The sequence below is a fragment of the Eulemur rufifrons genome, chromosome 29, assembly GCF_041146395.1.
Source record: "Eulemur rufifrons isolate Redbay chromosome 29, OSU_ERuf_1, whole genome shotgun sequence".
NCBI classification, from domain to species: Eukaryota; Metazoa; Chordata; class Mammalia; order Primates; family Lemuridae; genus Eulemur; species Eulemur rufifrons.
Genome location: NC_091011.1, coordinates 8,669,911 through 8,686,779, shown reverse-complemented (window position 1 = coordinate 8,686,779; position 16,869 = coordinate 8,669,911). Strand labels below are relative to the sequence as shown.

At 50.5% G+C, this 16,869-nt stretch overlaps 1 protein-coding gene across 1 annotated transcript in view; it reads right to left on the bottom strand.

Moving 5' to 3' along the window:
• Positions 1–16,869, bottom strand: part of PKD1L1 (polycystin 1 like 1, transient receptor potential channel interacting) — a 133,938-nt gene that overhangs the window by 40,414 nt on the left and 76,655 nt on the right. The window contains exons 32-42 of the mRNA XM_069461631.1: positions 14,713–14,819; positions 13,708–13,924; positions 11,637–11,810; positions 10,487–10,606; positions 10,324–10,393; positions 9,690–9,736; positions 8,528–8,684; positions 6,635–6,767; positions 5,496–5,580; positions 4,873–5,049; positions 2,814–2,932 (exon numbers count right to left, since the gene is read on the bottom strand). Coding sequence (XP_069317732.1) covers positions 2,814–2,932; positions 4,873–5,049; positions 5,496–5,580; positions 6,635–6,767; positions 8,528–8,684; positions 9,690–9,736; positions 10,324–10,393; positions 10,487–10,606; positions 11,637–11,810; positions 13,708–13,924; positions 14,713–14,819 — 1,406 coding nt within the window. The remainder of the gene's footprint in view (positions 1–2,813; positions 2,933–4,872; positions 5,050–5,495; positions 5,581–6,634; positions 6,768–8,527; positions 8,685–9,689; positions 9,737–10,323; positions 10,394–10,486; positions 10,607–11,636; positions 11,811–13,707; positions 13,925–14,712; positions 14,820–16,869) is intronic.

Sequence of the window (16,869 nt, the reverse complement as noted above, 5' to 3'; positions counted from 1 at the left end):
TGGTAATTCCCATTACAGAAGGTCTCACACAAATTGTCCTGTCCATGGGTCTTCTCAGGTTCTTGCTACGGTGTCTTCAAAGGTGTCACCCAAGAAGTGTGGATGCTGGATAATAGGTAAATGCATCTATAATTATGCGGAGATTTCAAAATTACTGCATGGGGCTGTACCATTTTACATTCACGTGAGCACTACCTGAGACGACCTGTTTGCCATGGCCTTATCAACAGAGTATGTGGTCAAATTTTTACAATTTTGCAGCTTCAGTTTGCAATTCTCTTACTATTAATACAAGTGGAAATGCCAATTGTATTTCTTTTTTCTGTGAACTGTTTACTTTTCCAGCCCATTTTTTGTTCTAAAGAGTTTTGGGGCTTTTTCATCCTTTTGAAACTCTTTATATATTAAGAATACTAAAACTTCATCTGTTACAAATATTTTTTCCTAGTTTGTCACCTGTCTTTTTATTTTGCAAATAGTATCTTTTGCCACAGAAGTTGTTTCTCTTCTTCAAGTTTTATGTGACAAATTTATTTTTTGTTTTTCCTTTTTGTTTCCTTTTGTTTGTTATGATTTTAAGTCATAGAGAATTTTTCCTCACTTATACCCTAGAGGAATTTACTCTAACTTTCTTCTATAGCCTGTATGGTTTTGGTTTTTTTCCATTTCACTTTTATCCGTTTGGAATTTATTTGTGTATGACATGACAAAAAGCATCTAATTTTATCTTTTTCCACATGGCTGTTCGATTATCTAAATTCTACTTATTAAAAATTTTGTCTATTCCCTAAAGATGTGAGATATCCCCTTTATCATATGCTCACTTTGGCATTTTTGTATTTGAGTCTTTTCCGGATTTCTGTTTATTTTAATGTTTAGTACAGCTGGCCCCACTTTCCTGCTCTGTCTTTTCAGGGTTTTACTGTCTGGCTTCTCACATTTGTTTGTTCTTCCAAACTAACTGTATAATTGACCAGAACCCAGGAAAAAAACAAAAAACAAACAAACAAACAAACAAAAAAACGAAAAAAAGAAAAGGAAAAGAAATCTGACGGCATTTTATTTAGATTGTATTAAATTTATAAATTAGTTTTAGAGAGAACTATAGGAAGCCAGGTGTTTTCTCTTCCTACTCAAGAATATGATGTGTGTTTCCATTTGTTTAAGTTTACATTTGTGCTTTTTGGGACTGTTATGTAGTTTTCCTGCAAAAGCCTTGTGCACTTCTAAGATTATGCCTAATTATATTTTATTGTATTGATTTTATTATTTGCTGTGTTGAATAGAGTACTAAATCTTCTGACTTTTGCTTATATATACAAAGGATATTGGGTTTTGTCTTTTAATTTTTTAACCTGCTACTTTACAAATTTCTCTTATTGTTTGTAGTAGTTTCTTTTCATTTCTGTAGTTTTTTCCAGACTTTTAATTATGTCACAGCAAAGAGCCAGTTTTGCCTCTTTCCAAATCTGCTAGTCTCTCATTGCTTTCTCTGGGCCTGTCCTGCTTGGCTTGGACGCCGCCCCCAGCAGTTTTCCCCAAAGAAGGCTGTGTCCCGGCAGAGCTAGGCAAGGTTAGCTCTGAAAACTCAGCCGGCTCAGTGGCTCCAGGCCTCCAGACCTCACGCTCACCTGGAACTGGAGTGTGCAAACTCCTCCCAGATGCACCTGCCACATTCCCAGTGAATGATGCCTGCAGGAGCTTGGGGTTCTCCTGTTCCCAGGTGCATCAGGTACCCACACTTCCCTCTCCATGTTCTGCAGAGACGCCAAGCTACAGGGCTGGGGCACTCAATGGTTGGTCACTACCTGTGTGCCTTTGGAGAAAGGGGAGGGGCACCCTGCCATCTGGTTTTGTTGTGCATGTTTTCTGGGGGTTTTGTTTTTGCTATCTTAATTGCTCTAACTTTATGGGGAAATTTGACAAGCTTAAAAAACGTTGCCACTGCTCCATCTTCCTGGACTTCCTCTCCCACTCTTCTTGTAAGGTGATATCCTAGCACAACCACAGCTCTTCTCTTTGGAAAAGGGTTTGGAAAACATTTAAGGGGGAGCTAATGGTGCTCCACACTGTAATGAAGGGATTTTTTCCAAAAGGAAGATGTTTGGAGGTGCTTCTATTACACTTTTTAGCAACACCATTTTTGGAAAAATATCAGAAATTCCTAAATCATTGACAAACTACATCAGAAAGATTTGCAAGAGATCAAATTTATGTTCAGAATTTGGAGGGGCGTTTCGGCTAGCATGTATAGAAAGGTTCTCACAGTGGGTGCACCCCACTCCACCACGGACGGGAGGGGTGTCCTTGAGGGAAACCTGGCTGAGGTCAGGGTTGAAGAGCTTTGCCACAGCATATTTCTTAAGTTTGTGTTTTAGCTTTAAAAAACTCAAACTATGTTATGAGCACCCTACATAGCTGTGCATATTTGAATATTTAAGCTACTTAAGAAGGGCTGTATCTATTTTATGGATTCCCATACCCCCATGTGCCCCAGCTGGAGAAGCAGAGGTCCCAGGCCGCGTGCCGAGTGCAGACGTGAGTGGGGTTAGACCTGACCAGGCTGTGAGTCTATGCAGGGAGGGAGGAAGCTGATCCTAACCAGTTCCTCCTTCCGGGCAAGTTGCAGAACTGTGTTTTCTGCCTCCAGCTCAGGTCCTCTGCATCCCCCCACGTGCCAGGGTGCACAGGTTGTCCCCACGCACACTCCCTGATGAGAACGGTCTCTAAGAACCACCGGTGGCAGAAGGACACTCTCCCTGAAAGAGGGGCTGGGCCAGAGCAAGCCCATCCCCACGGAGGCCTCCACCCACCTCAGGGCCGCCTGCGTGTGACTCGCTCTCCTCATCCTCTCCCTGGTGACCTTGAGCTGGACAGTGGATGGTGGACGTGCCCAGCGCAGGTGCCGCGCTCGCTGTCGGGCAGCCAAGACCTGTCACGGACAAGAGTGCTGTGAGCCACCAGGCTGGCGGTGGAAGGAGAGAGGCCCTCAGTGTTCCTGCCAGCCCAAGGACCACATCATCACTGTGCCTTTCATTCCGCCTGGGTTAGGGACAAAGAGGTACTGTGCACAGATAACATGCACCAGGTTGTTGGGGAGGGGGATAGACCCATTTTTAAAAATCTGCTCATGTCCCAGGCAAGCTTTTTTTGGCAGAGATTACAGGCTGGGCCATTAAAAAGTGCTGCTTTACATGAGACGCATGTCTACGACTGTCAAATTAGAGGAGCAATTATCTTTGGCATTTGTACCTGTTTTCTCTGAAAGACCTTCCAAATATGGAAAAGCCGTTTTAAAGTACAGTCTTAGCAAGAAACACCTTTGTTTTATAAGAAGCATTATTGCTTTCATATTCTATCTGTTTACGGTCAGGGGGTAATAGTAGCCAGATAAATTAACCCATCGAAGATATCTGTTCATTTATTTCTCACTCATTCATTCAACCCATTTACTGAGCTGGCCCTGGGCCAGGCCCTGGGGCCATCTGAGGGATCAAGGCAGTCCTTCCTGGCAGAGACTCTGGCTTCCAGGAGACGGCTGGCAGGTGCAAAAATGTGCAGCGAGACGTTACACACGCAGAGCCTGCGGGTCGGACATTCCTTCCAGCTGAGGCGCCATCGTGCAAAGGGAGCGCGAGTTACGGCTGGGTGTGGGGAAGCGCAGGTGTCGGGGCTTCCTGACTTTAAGGTGCTGACGGGACGGGCACACAGGTTTGGAGATACCAGTTTGGCCCTCAGGATCATGGCTGGATTTGTCGGGGGGTTGCTCACCCCTGAGGATGGCACTATGGAAGGAGAAAGAACAGACCAGCAGCCTGGCGGGGTGCAGCTGCACATGGGAACAGAAAAGGCAGAAAAGCCTTCGAAGCAGAAAAGAAAGTTGAGACCCAAAAGGTGTGAGAGCAGCAGAGCAATGCTGTGTGTCAAAAGCTAAGGTGCTGTAGGGCAGGGGTGCATGAGGAAGGGGTGAGATGGACCCAGATTTGGGCCCCAGAGCCCTGCTTACTGCAGGGTAGCCTTGGTCTAATCACTTCACTCTCTGAGCTTCCACTTCCTCATCTTTGTAATGGGGTGCAATGAAGCTGCCTACTTCGTAAGGTCTGGTAGAGAACAAATGAAATGGTAAATGTAAATAATGGGTAGATGTAAAATAGCACAGTGACTAGTACATAGTTTATGCTCGTCACACATCATCATCATGATCAGGACTTCCAGGTGAGGCCACGAGGCTTGGGGGAGAAAGGCCTTGGGCAGGTCCTCAGGCATGGAGCTCGCTGAGAGGAGTGGTGGGGATGAGGGGAGGCAGAGACGGGATCTGACTGGAAAGGAGCTGGATATGTCGTGGTCCACAGGAGCACAGGACTGCACGTGCCTTTCGTGTGCACTTATGTTAACAACAAGCCTGTGAATTTCTCCATGTGGCCGGCAGACCTTCCTCTTCCTGCACATCACTCACCCCGCCCGTGAGAACGCTATGTATTCAACAGGCGAAATTGAATACAGGAAAGAAGGAAGGAAGGGAGGGGAGAGGAGTACATTTTCTGTGGGTCCATTGACTTGCAAATGGTCTAAAATTTCTTCAAAATCATGCCCAAGAATTATATTTCTCATTTGCTTCAATATTTTAAAATATGCTAATTTTCTTGATGCACTAGCTATTTTGGGATTGTGGTACAGTGAGGAAGTCCTAAATGTTCATCTGTCACGTATGTGTGTGTAGAGAAGCATAAGAAATTAAGATATATCCCATGGGTCTCCAAAAATGCAACCAAATTTGCATTCAAAGCTTAAGTCCAGATACTTGGGATGAGAATATAAAGTAGCTCTCTAAAGCTCAGCTCACACTGCGTAGATATTTAATAGCTTCCTCACTTTTTCCACTTCGCCTGCACAACCAGGAGTGGCACAGCTTGAAGACAGGGGAAGGTAGGCCCGGGAATGTTCTTCCAATTCCACGTCCAGATTTCTGGTTGCCTCACATAAAGCCTCAGTAAAAAAGTGGTTATCGTCTCTTTTTTTCCAAGCAAAACTCACCGCCATGAGGCACATCTGGAAGGAAAAACATGACAGCAGAGACAGTCACGTGCACTGTGTCCGTGTTCGCTCCGCACACAGCCGTCCCCCTGTTCCCCACTGCAAGCGGGACCCCGGCTCCCAGTCTGAAGCAGATACAGCAGTGACGGCCTTCGATTCCCGGCTCATCTACTCGCCAGGTGTGGCCTCACCCAAAAGACTTGTGTTCTCCGAGGCTCAGTTTCCTCAAATGAAAACTGGGGATTAAAGCGGTTCATTCCTCACAGGGTTTTCACGAAGATTAAAGAAGGCCTGTGTGGAGCTTAGTGCAGAGCCCACTCCCAGTTTTCTTCTCGCTGCATCTTAAACCGAGCCATAAAGAAAAGCAACGTGTGCTGCCAAACTGAAGCCACAATCTCCCCTTCCTTTCCAGGTCCCCTGCTGAGGGAAGGTGCCTCTACCACGGAGGGGGCATTTCTTACCATAAGTGGCTGGGTGACGAAAACGCAGCAGACCACGGAGAGAAACAGCAGGTGCAGCCACCGCACACACTGCGCCGGGCTGAACCTGCCCCAGGGGACAGTGTGGTCAGCAGCCTCATGGGAGCAGGACACCCGACAGGTGCTGCCGCCTACGCAGAGACGTGGCCTGGGAGGGGCCGTGCCCTCGCCAAGGCGGGACCGCAGGAGGGAAGCGCGCTGCAGCCGGGGAGGGGCTGTGCGGGGAGGTGTCTTTGTGCCCACTGGAGGGGAGCCCCTCCCGTCAAGAGGACATCGACCTCCCCGAGCCTACCCGTGGGAAAGACAAAGGAAAACCCAGCACACGCTGCAGAGACGGGAAGGGCAGGAAAACGGGTTGGGGCGTAATAATAATAATAATAATAGCAACAAGAACAACGCTGAAATCTGTGGAGCACGGCATAGGAACAGGCGCTGTGCTAACTGGGTGGCATTTAGCAAAACCGTGTGGGCTAAGTGCTCTGATAGCTCTGCTTTACGGATGAGCAAGCTGGGCTCAGGGAGATTCTAGGCCCCCTGCTCATCCTCACAGAGTCATCCAGCATGTGCACCTGGGAGAAAGGAAAGAGTTGGGGAGAAGAGGCCCTGGCTTTGCACCTCCTCTTCACGGTTTGTGGAGATGTGGCCCACGGAGCCACAGGGAGTGACCCTGTAGTCTCCGATGGTGGCCCGAGCTCCACAGGAGCCAGAGAGGCAGTGTGTGTGGAGGACAGAACTGGGATCTGTGACACGTGCATCACAATCCCCGTCTTGCAGGCGTATGTATCCAGCTCGCAGCCTGCCCCTCTCAGGAGCCCGAGGCTGGGTTCCTTCCTTCCTCGGGTGGGTGTCCTGTGGATTCTGTTTGATACCTGGGGCTCCAGCCAGGCTGGCTGCTGTCACAGAACTGGCTGGGCTAAGCCACTCTTTGGGGTTTGCATATGATTCAACACCCCACCCCACCCCACCAACTGTGAGGCGGGAAGGAGAAATGAGGGAAAAATAGCAATAAGTGACATCTGGTGCGTGCATCTGATGAGGTCCTAGAAGTGCAGGGATTTCCTTACAGACGCTAGACTTTTCATTTGAGGACCTGAGGATATTTGGAAACCTTCACAACTCACCTGTAGCCTAGAAATCCTGTCCCCAAACCACAGGCCAGGGAAGTCATCCCACAAATGGCCCAGGCTGCAGAGCTGGACCAAGGCAGACGGGCCCCTGATGGGGGCGAGAGTCTTTCCAAACCACTGCTGTGGCCTGCGGCAGGAAAGAACAGAGGCGAGGTGGGTTCACAGACCTCAGCATCTCCATCCACAGAGGCTGTGCCGGCGAATTTCACCTGTCAACCTGACTGGGCTATGAGGTGCCCAGACATTCAGCCAAACACCATTGTGGGTGTGTCTGTGATTCTGTTTCCAGGTGGCATTAACCTGTGAATCAGCAGACAGGAAAGCAGATTGCCCTCCCCAGTGTGGGGGCCTCATCCTGCCCATCGGGGCCTGAACAGAATACACGGGCTGAGTGCGAGGGAACTGCTCCCACCTGACCGCTGGGCTGGGACATCAGTGCCCACCTGAGGGGCCGTGCAGGGATAGGGGTCGGTGAGCAGCAACTCCTGCCCTGCAGTGCCCTCAGTGGGCCCTTAAGCCCCCCTCTCCTGTGCTGACCAAGAGGCCCCCAACATCAGAGGTGGGGGCCAGTTTCCATTTCAGACCCCAAAGACTAAGCAGGCTGATGGAGCCCGCAGGGTCTGCTCTGATTTGGATGGAGTCCCCACACCCCTTTAGGGATGGGGCTGTGACTGCTCCCCCATCCTCATCATCCCCTCCCTGCTAGGAGATTTCCAGTGCCATGCATGTGACCAGAGGGTCACCCCATATTGTTTTTTATGCCCCTGAGTGGAGCCATCTGGAGCCCCATTTTCTCGTGATTGCTCTGAGAGGTAAGTCCCCAGGGAGGGCACATCTGGAGGTGGAATGCGACGTTAACCCAGAGCAACCAAACACAACACATTTTAACAGACTAAGGGGTTCTTGCCAGGAAGCCGGTATTCAGCAAACCAAGGGACACTTGCTGAACACAAATCAAGGATTGTGGAGCTGGGGCCAGGACAGTGGCATCATCCTGAGCCGTGCTTTCTCCACAGCCTCATTGGTGTCTGGCCTGCAGCGTGAGCCTCGCAGTCCTGAACGCTCCCTTCCAGCCAGGCCACGTGTCCAGCTGTCGTGGAGGGAGGTTGGTCCTTGGGACCAGTGTGCGCAGTGACCCCCCACCGACACCAGTGCCTGTACTGCAGGCGCATCTGCGGACCTGCTCGAAGCCTCATTCACTCACAGAAACCGTCTTTTCTGTGCACCACTATGTGCAAGGCTGAATGCGGCCTCCCTCTGCTGCACACAAAGGCTTTGCGAGCCGCCGTCCCTGCATCTGGTACTCCAGGACCTGGGCTGACCTGGAGCTTTGGGAAAATCAAATCCTCGTGTATCACGAGTGCCAGGACCCCTCAGCCATGCACCCCCTGGCAGCCCAGGCCCACACAGTCACCTCCTGGACATGACTAAGAGGGACCTGGTAGCCCTCGTGGGACCCAGTCTGCAGCAGGATCCGTCCTCCCTGGATGCAGCCCTGTTTGTTCCCAGGTAATTCCCTGCCTCTACCAGCTCACTGCTGAGCTTCCAGCATCATTTGAAGCCGGCACTGCTATTCACTGTAATTAGCACTAAAAAATACAAAGCTTCACATTCCAGAATCCTTAAAGGAAAGTTAAGAGTTTAATGTTGACTTTTAAAATGATCTGACCAAACCTATGTCAAGTCCATGGCAGAAACCATTAGGACTGTGGGACAAAGCTGGACACCTCAGTTTCAGATGGGCCCATGCCTGGCTCTTAGCTGAGACCAGTGTTAGTGACCTTTGGCCCAACTGTGGCTCCACTCCTGCCTCTCCCAATGGCTGCAGGCCGGGGCCAGACCAGCAGGAAGGGGACTGCACACCATAAGCCACAGGACCGCAGTTACCTTGTGACCGGGGAAGGCAGCGGTGGCTCTCCCTGCTCACAGCAGTCCCGCCATGGTCGGCCCCACGGACCTCCAGCTCGGGGGCTGGACAGGCTACACTGTCGCCGCTTGCCGCCTTCCTCCAGGTATCCCCAGAGAGAACGGCTGACGCAGGATGCTGGAAGGACAAGGTCAGGCCGAGGTTAATGTCTCCCTGGACAGAGTGTTCCATGTGATGCTACGCCCTCCAGGCTGGCGCCGTTTTCCGTCATCTCACAGAACGGGAACAGCCGGGGCGGGATGCAGAGCTCTGGGAAGAAGTGCAGCAGCCCCAGGGCCAGGTCCTTTGTTCCCCTTGGAGGATGGTGGGGCAATGCTGGTGGCCTAATGTCAGCTGTACACAGTCAGGTGACTGCACCCTGCTCTCTGGGAGCCACGGCCCTGCCAGAGGAGGGAATCCGGCCAGAGCAACAGGCCGGGCAGAGGCCCTGGGGTGAGAGGGTGCAGAGCCCTGGTGTGGTGTTGGGGCGGAGGGGCACGCTGAGGGCCAAGCTCAGGACCAGGAGGGAGCTACAGACTGGAAGACACAGGGAATCATGTGTGCCCTAACACGCCCCACAGAGGAGAATCCCACCTACACGAAGGGTACAGTGGCACAGATCCAAAAAGCAAACTGCCAGTGGGATGCTGTAGTTGCGCCATTGGAAGCTTCAATTCCCCATCCCACAGCCTCCTTGAGACGGGACGGAGCTCCTGCCCCTGGGGCAGCTCCTCCAAGCCCCTCCGCCCGCATAGGCCAAGGAGCTGGTGGTGCACGCACCCCACGCCTCGCTGCCCCACAGCATGGCTCCCACGGCTCTGCCAGTGTCTCTGCACGCGCACGGGCTCTCCAGACTCTGCTGGGCTGCACCCCCTTCACCCGCCTCCTGCCTCTGGCCTGTGCCGAGACTCCCGACCCTACCTGCACAGCCAGCCCGCCGTGGCCTGTGGCCTGGGAAACAGCCCCCCTCTACGGAGGACGGCCGGCCAGCGCCCTGGGTCTTGTGTTGATCTTTCCTGTCTCCATCTCACCCTGGACCTGACCCGCCCAGGGCCCGACCGCAGCCCCGGGAGGACGCTGGGGAGATCTAACTGCTGAGCACTGTGCGCCCGAGAATCAGCCGGGCACGGAATCGCCGGTTACCTCGTGGGGCTCCCGGGCATCCGGGGTCCTTCTGCGGGAACTGGGGCCTGATTAAAAAGAAAACCAGGCAAATGCACGATTCAAAGCCAGGGATATGTTTAAAGGTCACTGATTTCTTCAGAAAATACTCTTTCTTCCTGACTCTGCCAGAACGAGCCTTTCTGAGAAACAGGACAAAGCTAGGATGAGGACTTCCTGATGTTGCCTTCCTGGTGGGGGCTTGGACGACCCCTCACACCCACCCTCCTGGTGAAACACAGCAGCGTGAGAAAAGGTTTAACCAAAAAAGCAAAAAGAGCCTTAAGAGAAAAGTATTAATAAATGTGACTATAAAAAAATTTAAGTAATAATAAGAGTCAAATGGCAAGAGCAACTGGAGAAAGCACTCACTACCCATCCGGCAAAGGCCTAGTTTTCTTAATGGGTAAAAAGCATTTATGCATCACTCAGAAAAAAGGATTTTACAAGGTTAATGTGGGTAAAGGAAACGGACCAACTGCAGAAAATAAAATGCCTTTTTTAAACACATGAAATGATGCTAAACTTTACTAAGAATAAACACGATGCAAATTGAAAGTAGGCGATTGGTCCAAAAGGCCCTGGAGAGTTTCTAAGTGTTTTAATGCACGTTTACCCCGCATTGCCTCCATCCGAGCTCCTCCCAGGGGGTGGCCGGGTTCAGCGTGGGAAGGCCCCGGGGTGTCCTGCAGAAGCAGAGAAGTTATTCACAGGGGGCACATCCCAGCAGTGACGGGGCTGCTCAGGAGAACGCGACCAGGCAGACAGGCCGTGGGTACCTTGCTGAGCCTGAAGAGCAGCGACAAGAGCTGGGCCCCCGGCGAGGCCAGGAGGGCACACAGGAGACCCACCCGGAAGGGTCCGGGAGCCCCGCCAGTGGGGCGAGTGGCCAGCAGGAGCTGCAGAATCCAACAGCAGCCGTTACTTTAACCCAAACAGACTCCAACTTAAAATGCACATTTTGTAATTACAAATATATTTAACATGAATATACACATTATATTTAACCGAAAGTACTCTCTTCATGAATCTTTGCCCTTCTATTCCAGGAGTTAAAAAAAAAATCACAAGAAATCATTTTGTTTCCCTCACAGACAAATCCCTTCGGGTTGACCGAACGTTTGCTGGCGCCTGCTTTACACCAGGCACGTGCTCCACTGACGCAGGCTCTGTGCGATCCAACAAGGCGCCCACATCCCCCATGCTCCAGCAGGCAGGATGGGCGGTCAGGGGCCCCAGATCAGACAACTTGTCAACCTCAGAGGAGAGGCCAACCCAGGTTTGCTGACTGCAGCCCCGATCTTTTCCCAGGTGGACAGAGCCGTTCCCTCCTTGCTATCTGATATTTCTTTATCATCTTATTACAAATTTTATGAACATGTTATTCTTTTTAAAAAATTTCTGCCAGCCCCTGTTATCAGACCTCTTTGACACCTGGTGCTGTGCAGGGAGCCACTCCGCCCTGCTGTCCTGTGGGCGGCTCACAGACCCCACCCCTGAGACAGACCTGTCACCACCTTCCCCAGCCTCGTCCGGGCCATGTGAACCCAGCCGGGACCATAAATGGCCATGAGGCTGTCCTGAGAAACAAGTCCGTGTTCCCTCACCCCAAAGCCGTGCTGTGATTTCCCCAGGGAAGGCAGCATCTCCATTTTAACTGCTGGTAGTGACTCACAATTAATTCTCTACATCCCATGAGGAACAATCAGACCAGCGTTGCTAGTCCAAACTGGCACCCCAAGGGCAAATGGGCCCATCAGAACTGCTCTCTGATGGCCAGAGGGTTTGTTTAAAATCTGAATGAACTGCCAACCTTAAAAAAAAAAATTAGGACATTCTCATAAGACAGCCCAGTTAATTCCTTAGTCAAGGAGGGCCACACTGTCGGTCTGGGGTCTGGAAGCCACTGTAAGGAAGTGAAGCTCCCACCTGCTCTGGTCCTCCAGCCGTGACCAGCGCGGCCAGACACGCGTAGACACACAGCAGGGAGAAGGACACGGCGAGGCGCGGCGTGTGCAGGTATCTGCTGGAGGAGGGCCGGCTGTACACAGACAGCCAGACATGGAAATCCTCCAGGTACTCCGTGAACTTGCAGTAGAAAAGCTGAAACAGAAACCAGTAACAGAAGTGCTCTCTGACTTGGGGCATTTACGTGAACAGGGCAAAATCCTCATTATCACCAGTAATCTTCTGGGCAGAGCCCCACACTTTCCTGGCTTGTTAGAGGATGCTAGGTGGGGTGTGGGTACAGGCCCGTGGCTGCTGGCTCCTCCTTCCCGCTACCCCTACAGCCCCTCAGCCCGGCCAAGCTCCCACCACACTGGACTCCGGCCCACCCCGACCTTCTGCGGGAGCCTCTTGAGCTTTGGCACAAATCTTTCCTTGGCTTCACTTGTCTGGCTCTCCAGTGTTCTCACACCCCCGCTCAAGAGGCCACCCCTCTAGATCACCTCTCTCCTTCGTGTTTCTTACGGACTTTTTAAAACCCCTCTACTCTCAGCACTTTCCAGGCAGCACAGTTAATTTTAACTGGGCTGTGAGTGCACCAAGGGGGGACTGTGTCCTGTCCACCTCTTTTCCCAGCAGCCCGCACAGTGTCCGCCACACGGCAGATGATGCTTAAGAGTACATGGCACCAGATTTTAAGTTTCAAGTCAATGTAAATAATGCTTGGTGCTCAACACTGTTTTAGAAAAAATGGAATTATACCTAGGACCGGCATTATGGAGTATGTGTAGAATACATTAGCCAATGCCAGCCAACCAGTTTTAACAGAAGAATATGTTTTTTCTACATAAAAGGACTGGCCAACAAGTGACCCTTAATTCATAGGACACAGCTGCACATGCTTAAATATGACAAAATTAGCAGGTATAGGTTTCTCACGAAAAGTTCTCAAGCAGAATAGCTGGAGAGCAAACGATGCATGTCCCCCATTGTTTATCGTGGTCAGCTAACCGGTCACTCGCATGGAAACAACTGTCCAAGGGACGGTCCCTGTGGAATCCGGCCTTCACTTTAGGTGTTGAAGAACTTCCATATGCGTGGCTGATCGAAACTCATTTCCACCTCACTGCAATCATGTTTCCTACCAGCTTAGCAATGTCAGGCCTAAAAATGCCAAGGCCGTGAGCCTGGCCCCTCGCCCCAGCAGGCGGCAAGGGGACGGGTTGGAAAGAGCCCGGTGGCCCGGCAAGACCTAGCGAGAGTGGGGTGGTGGGCACTGCGCGCTCACGGCTGTGTGAGACCCGGCCTCGGGACCTACTCACCAGAAACACAGCCATGCATGAAGGTGTTTCCTACATTTCTACTGCCATAATAAACAAAACAAAATCGTAAATGGCCCACAGGTGGATGCTTAAGCTGAGAATAGTGTACAGTGGACCATTATATGGCCCTTAAATCATTTTAAAGAAAATTCATGAAAAAAAAAAAAAAATAAAGAAAATTCATGAAGAGATCTCCTCTAAAATGTTGAATTAGAAAGTGCAAAATACACATTATTATTGCAAGTGTACAAAATATGTTTGTATATAGAAAAAGCTGGAAAAGAACACCCAAAATTCAAACTTTCATAGTTGGTTTGTGAGATTATTGATGATGTTGTCATTTTCACCATGTCCTGCCATCTGGGCCCTGACCGCATCCGGATTATTCTGTCGATAGCTATCTAGGTTGTTCAGGATATACATGGGGCACTGAAAAGTCTTTAATTAGAGGCCTTCTGGACACCGCAGACCACTAGCAACCAGAAATTCCAGAAACATTATTACAGTTACAATCAAATGAAGAAAAGCAATATTGCAATAGTTAATAAATGGCAAAGGTAATTAATGGATGCTTGGATGGCCACTTAATGCATCATTTAAGATATAAACATCTTGCAAATTAACTAAGAAAAGAGTTACTACAATTAACATAAGATGAGTTTAAAGAAATAACTGCAGTCAGAGAGGCAGAGCCAGGTGCCATGTTCTGGCGTCGGCCTGGACGGACCCACCTTCCGGAAGCCGAGTCCCCCTTGCAGACAGGTGAGCTCCCGCTCCACGCGGCCGTGGTGCCGGCCCGCTGCCAGCCAGCACTGGGCAGGGAAGAACCAGGCCTGTCCTGTGCGCAGCGCCTTCACTATCACGTGGCTGAGGAACCAGTCCGGGCAAGGCCCACGGCTGTCGTGCCAGAGGCGGATCTTCCGCAGCGGGCCCAGCTGGTGGGGAGCACTGGGGACACACACACCAGCGCCGCATCAGCCGGACGTGTGGACGGCACGGTCCTGGCACGTGCCAGCACTGGTGCCCGCCCTCACGTCACTGATGGTCATGAGAGGCAGATGGGACATGTCAACAGATAACTGACATAGACAGTGACACGTGATGCCCCCTGGAACTCGGTCAGTGGGCAGGGACCCCACTGAGCAGTGACAGTGCAGACGGGTCTTCAGTATCCGTTAGTGTCCCTAAACAGTCACTCAAATCTTGCTCATGTATCTGTGTCTGGCGTGGGTTAGTCTGAAGTTAACCTTTTATCTCCTAATACAGATATAATACTCCAATAAATATTATAAATGAAATTTTCAGGAGAAAAAATAATTTAGTTCAGTACTTTCATATGTTCTAAAACCTCAGGTGCTTGCCCCCTATCTTGATAAATCATTTCCTTCCTCTGTCCCTACCATCCATGTGACATCATGTGTCCTGCTCTTCCAAATTTGGGGTGAACCTAATTAATTGAAGCAGGTTTAGTGACATAGAAAACACTGTGATTAGGAACTTTACTAACACGCAAAATCAGTATCTTTCCTCCTTCCCTCCTCCCCTCACACAAACACACTGCTTCATCTACTCCAAATAACAAACGGTAAAAACACTTCATAAAGTTGTACGTAACTTGATGCTCCCTATTAGAGACCCATGCTATGTATTCTACTTTCTTGGATTTGTGACGAGCCTACACCAGTCCTGACTGGCCTCTCCTTCCCACATAGTGCAGCTGGAATATTTGAGAATACCTCAGGATAAAGGTGTGTCTGGAATTCCTTTCAAACAGGGGCTTCTCCGGACAGTAGAGTTCTTTGGTTTCTGAGAGTCCGTTTTCACCACATAAAACAATGTAGACCTTAAAACGAAAGCACGGGATGTTTCACAGAAGACACAGGCAATGCCGGGCAGGGGCTTCCTTACACTTTCTCCCAGCCTCCCATCCTTCCGCAAAACCAGCAGCGGCTTGCTACACGCTGGCCCTGGGGCGAGGGGTGCACGCCGTGGCCTGCACAGCCCCTCCAAAGCCCCAGCTTCCCTGGAGAGACCCAGAGGAGGCCCCAGGAGTGGAGCCTCATGGGGTTGGCTAGTTTTCCACATAGTTGATCCAGAAAAGCCAGATCCCAACTGGGACCTTGAGGGCATTTGTCTCCTCGGGAGGCAGGAGAACACAACAGTGCCTGCATCATCTTCCTCCCTCCAGCTTGGGGACGCCTGGACACTGGTGGGGAGCCAGGCAGCGGTGGGTGCACGAGCACCCTGGGGAGGAACGTGCCAGTCAGGCTGGGCTTGTCACTCCTCACGGGTGTCTTTTGTGACATGGAATTTTACAATTCTGATGTAGTGTAATTTCTCAAGCTGTCATTTAAGAACCATAATTATTTCTTGGTTTTTTTTTTTTTCTTTTTTGTAGAGATGGGGTCTTGCCGTGTTTCCCAGGCTGGTCTTGAACTCCTAGGCTCAAGGGATACTCCTACCTTATCCTCCCAAACTGCGGGGATTATAGGCATGAGCCACACCCAGCCTCAAAGTATGTATTTTCTTTGAGTAATTTCTAAATGGTGTTTGGTGAACTAACTTCTAGACATGCCACCACTCTGTGACTGTGATGAAGAGGCTCTTGTTTTCAATTACATGTTGTAAATAGTTATTGCTGTTTTATAGAGTTCATTTTGCTGATTTTTTCTCAATCATGAATCCAGCAAGTTTATTAAACTTTCTTATGAATTCTAATTATTCAACTGAAGATTCTTTTGCATTTGCTTTGTAGACAACCACATCACGTGCAGAGAACCATCTTTTTCTCCCTTTCCAAACCTTATATTCTTGTTTTATTTCTTGCTTTTTTGTCTTCACCAGAGTTTCCAGCACAATGACAAACAGGAGTGATAATGGCAGACATATCTTAGAAATCATCTAAAGCTTCACCATTGAACATTAGGAGTGCTGTGGGTAGATATTACGTGTTGGTTAAAAGCATTTCCTTCTGTATGGCATGCATTGTTTGTGAATTTATATCTCTCTCTCTATATATTTGGTAGACTATATAAAATACATAGTTGATAGACTAAGAGCTTATAGTCACTGAGACCATAAAGCTTTAAAAACTGTGCTGTGCCCCCAACTCTCCTATTACACAGTGACCCCCATCTCACTCGCCCCCGAGAGAACTCCCCCTCGCCCCCACCTCCTTCTCCACACCCCCAGTACTGTGGACCCCACAGAGCAGTCTCGGCTCCCTCAGGAAACAGGAGAGTGAACTCCACGTGCAGAGGGAAGCTACCCCTCTCAGCCAGCCTCCCCTGCAGGACCTGCGTGGGCGCACCCCGCTTACACACGGCTCTGCCTGGGTCCCCTCTCCGTGTCCCCGCAGACCTGGCTCCCACAACCTGCCCTCAGCACAGGGGCCCCCCCGGGCTCACGTACCATCCCTTCCTTCTCCTCCCACCGCACTTTACACCCGCTGCTCCCCTTCGCCCTCCATCAGCTCCTCTGGGAATACTGGCTTTGGCCCCAAACCCCCACTCAGCCATGTCCCACCTGTCCCCAGAGTTGGTCTTGACCCTTCTCGCCCTTTCTGCCCTAGATCTACCTCTGGGTAGCGGGTACTGGATTCACATTAACTCAGACGAGCACAGCTCGGTCCTCAGCCTCTCAGAGATCCACTCAGAGACAGAACAAATCTCCGGGCCTCTATCCACAGTGAAGACAGAACCAGGAGAAGGGATCTGAGGTGGTAGCTGCAGAAGGTGAAGGGGTCCCACTTCCTGCCCTGACAGATGCCCAGGTCATGGGAGGGCAGCGAGAAGGGCAGGTGAGCCTCGCTCCAGGAATAAGACAGGTGACAGGACAGACGAATCATCACACTGTTGCTTCTGGTGCCACCCTTATGCCTGCGACACCTTTGA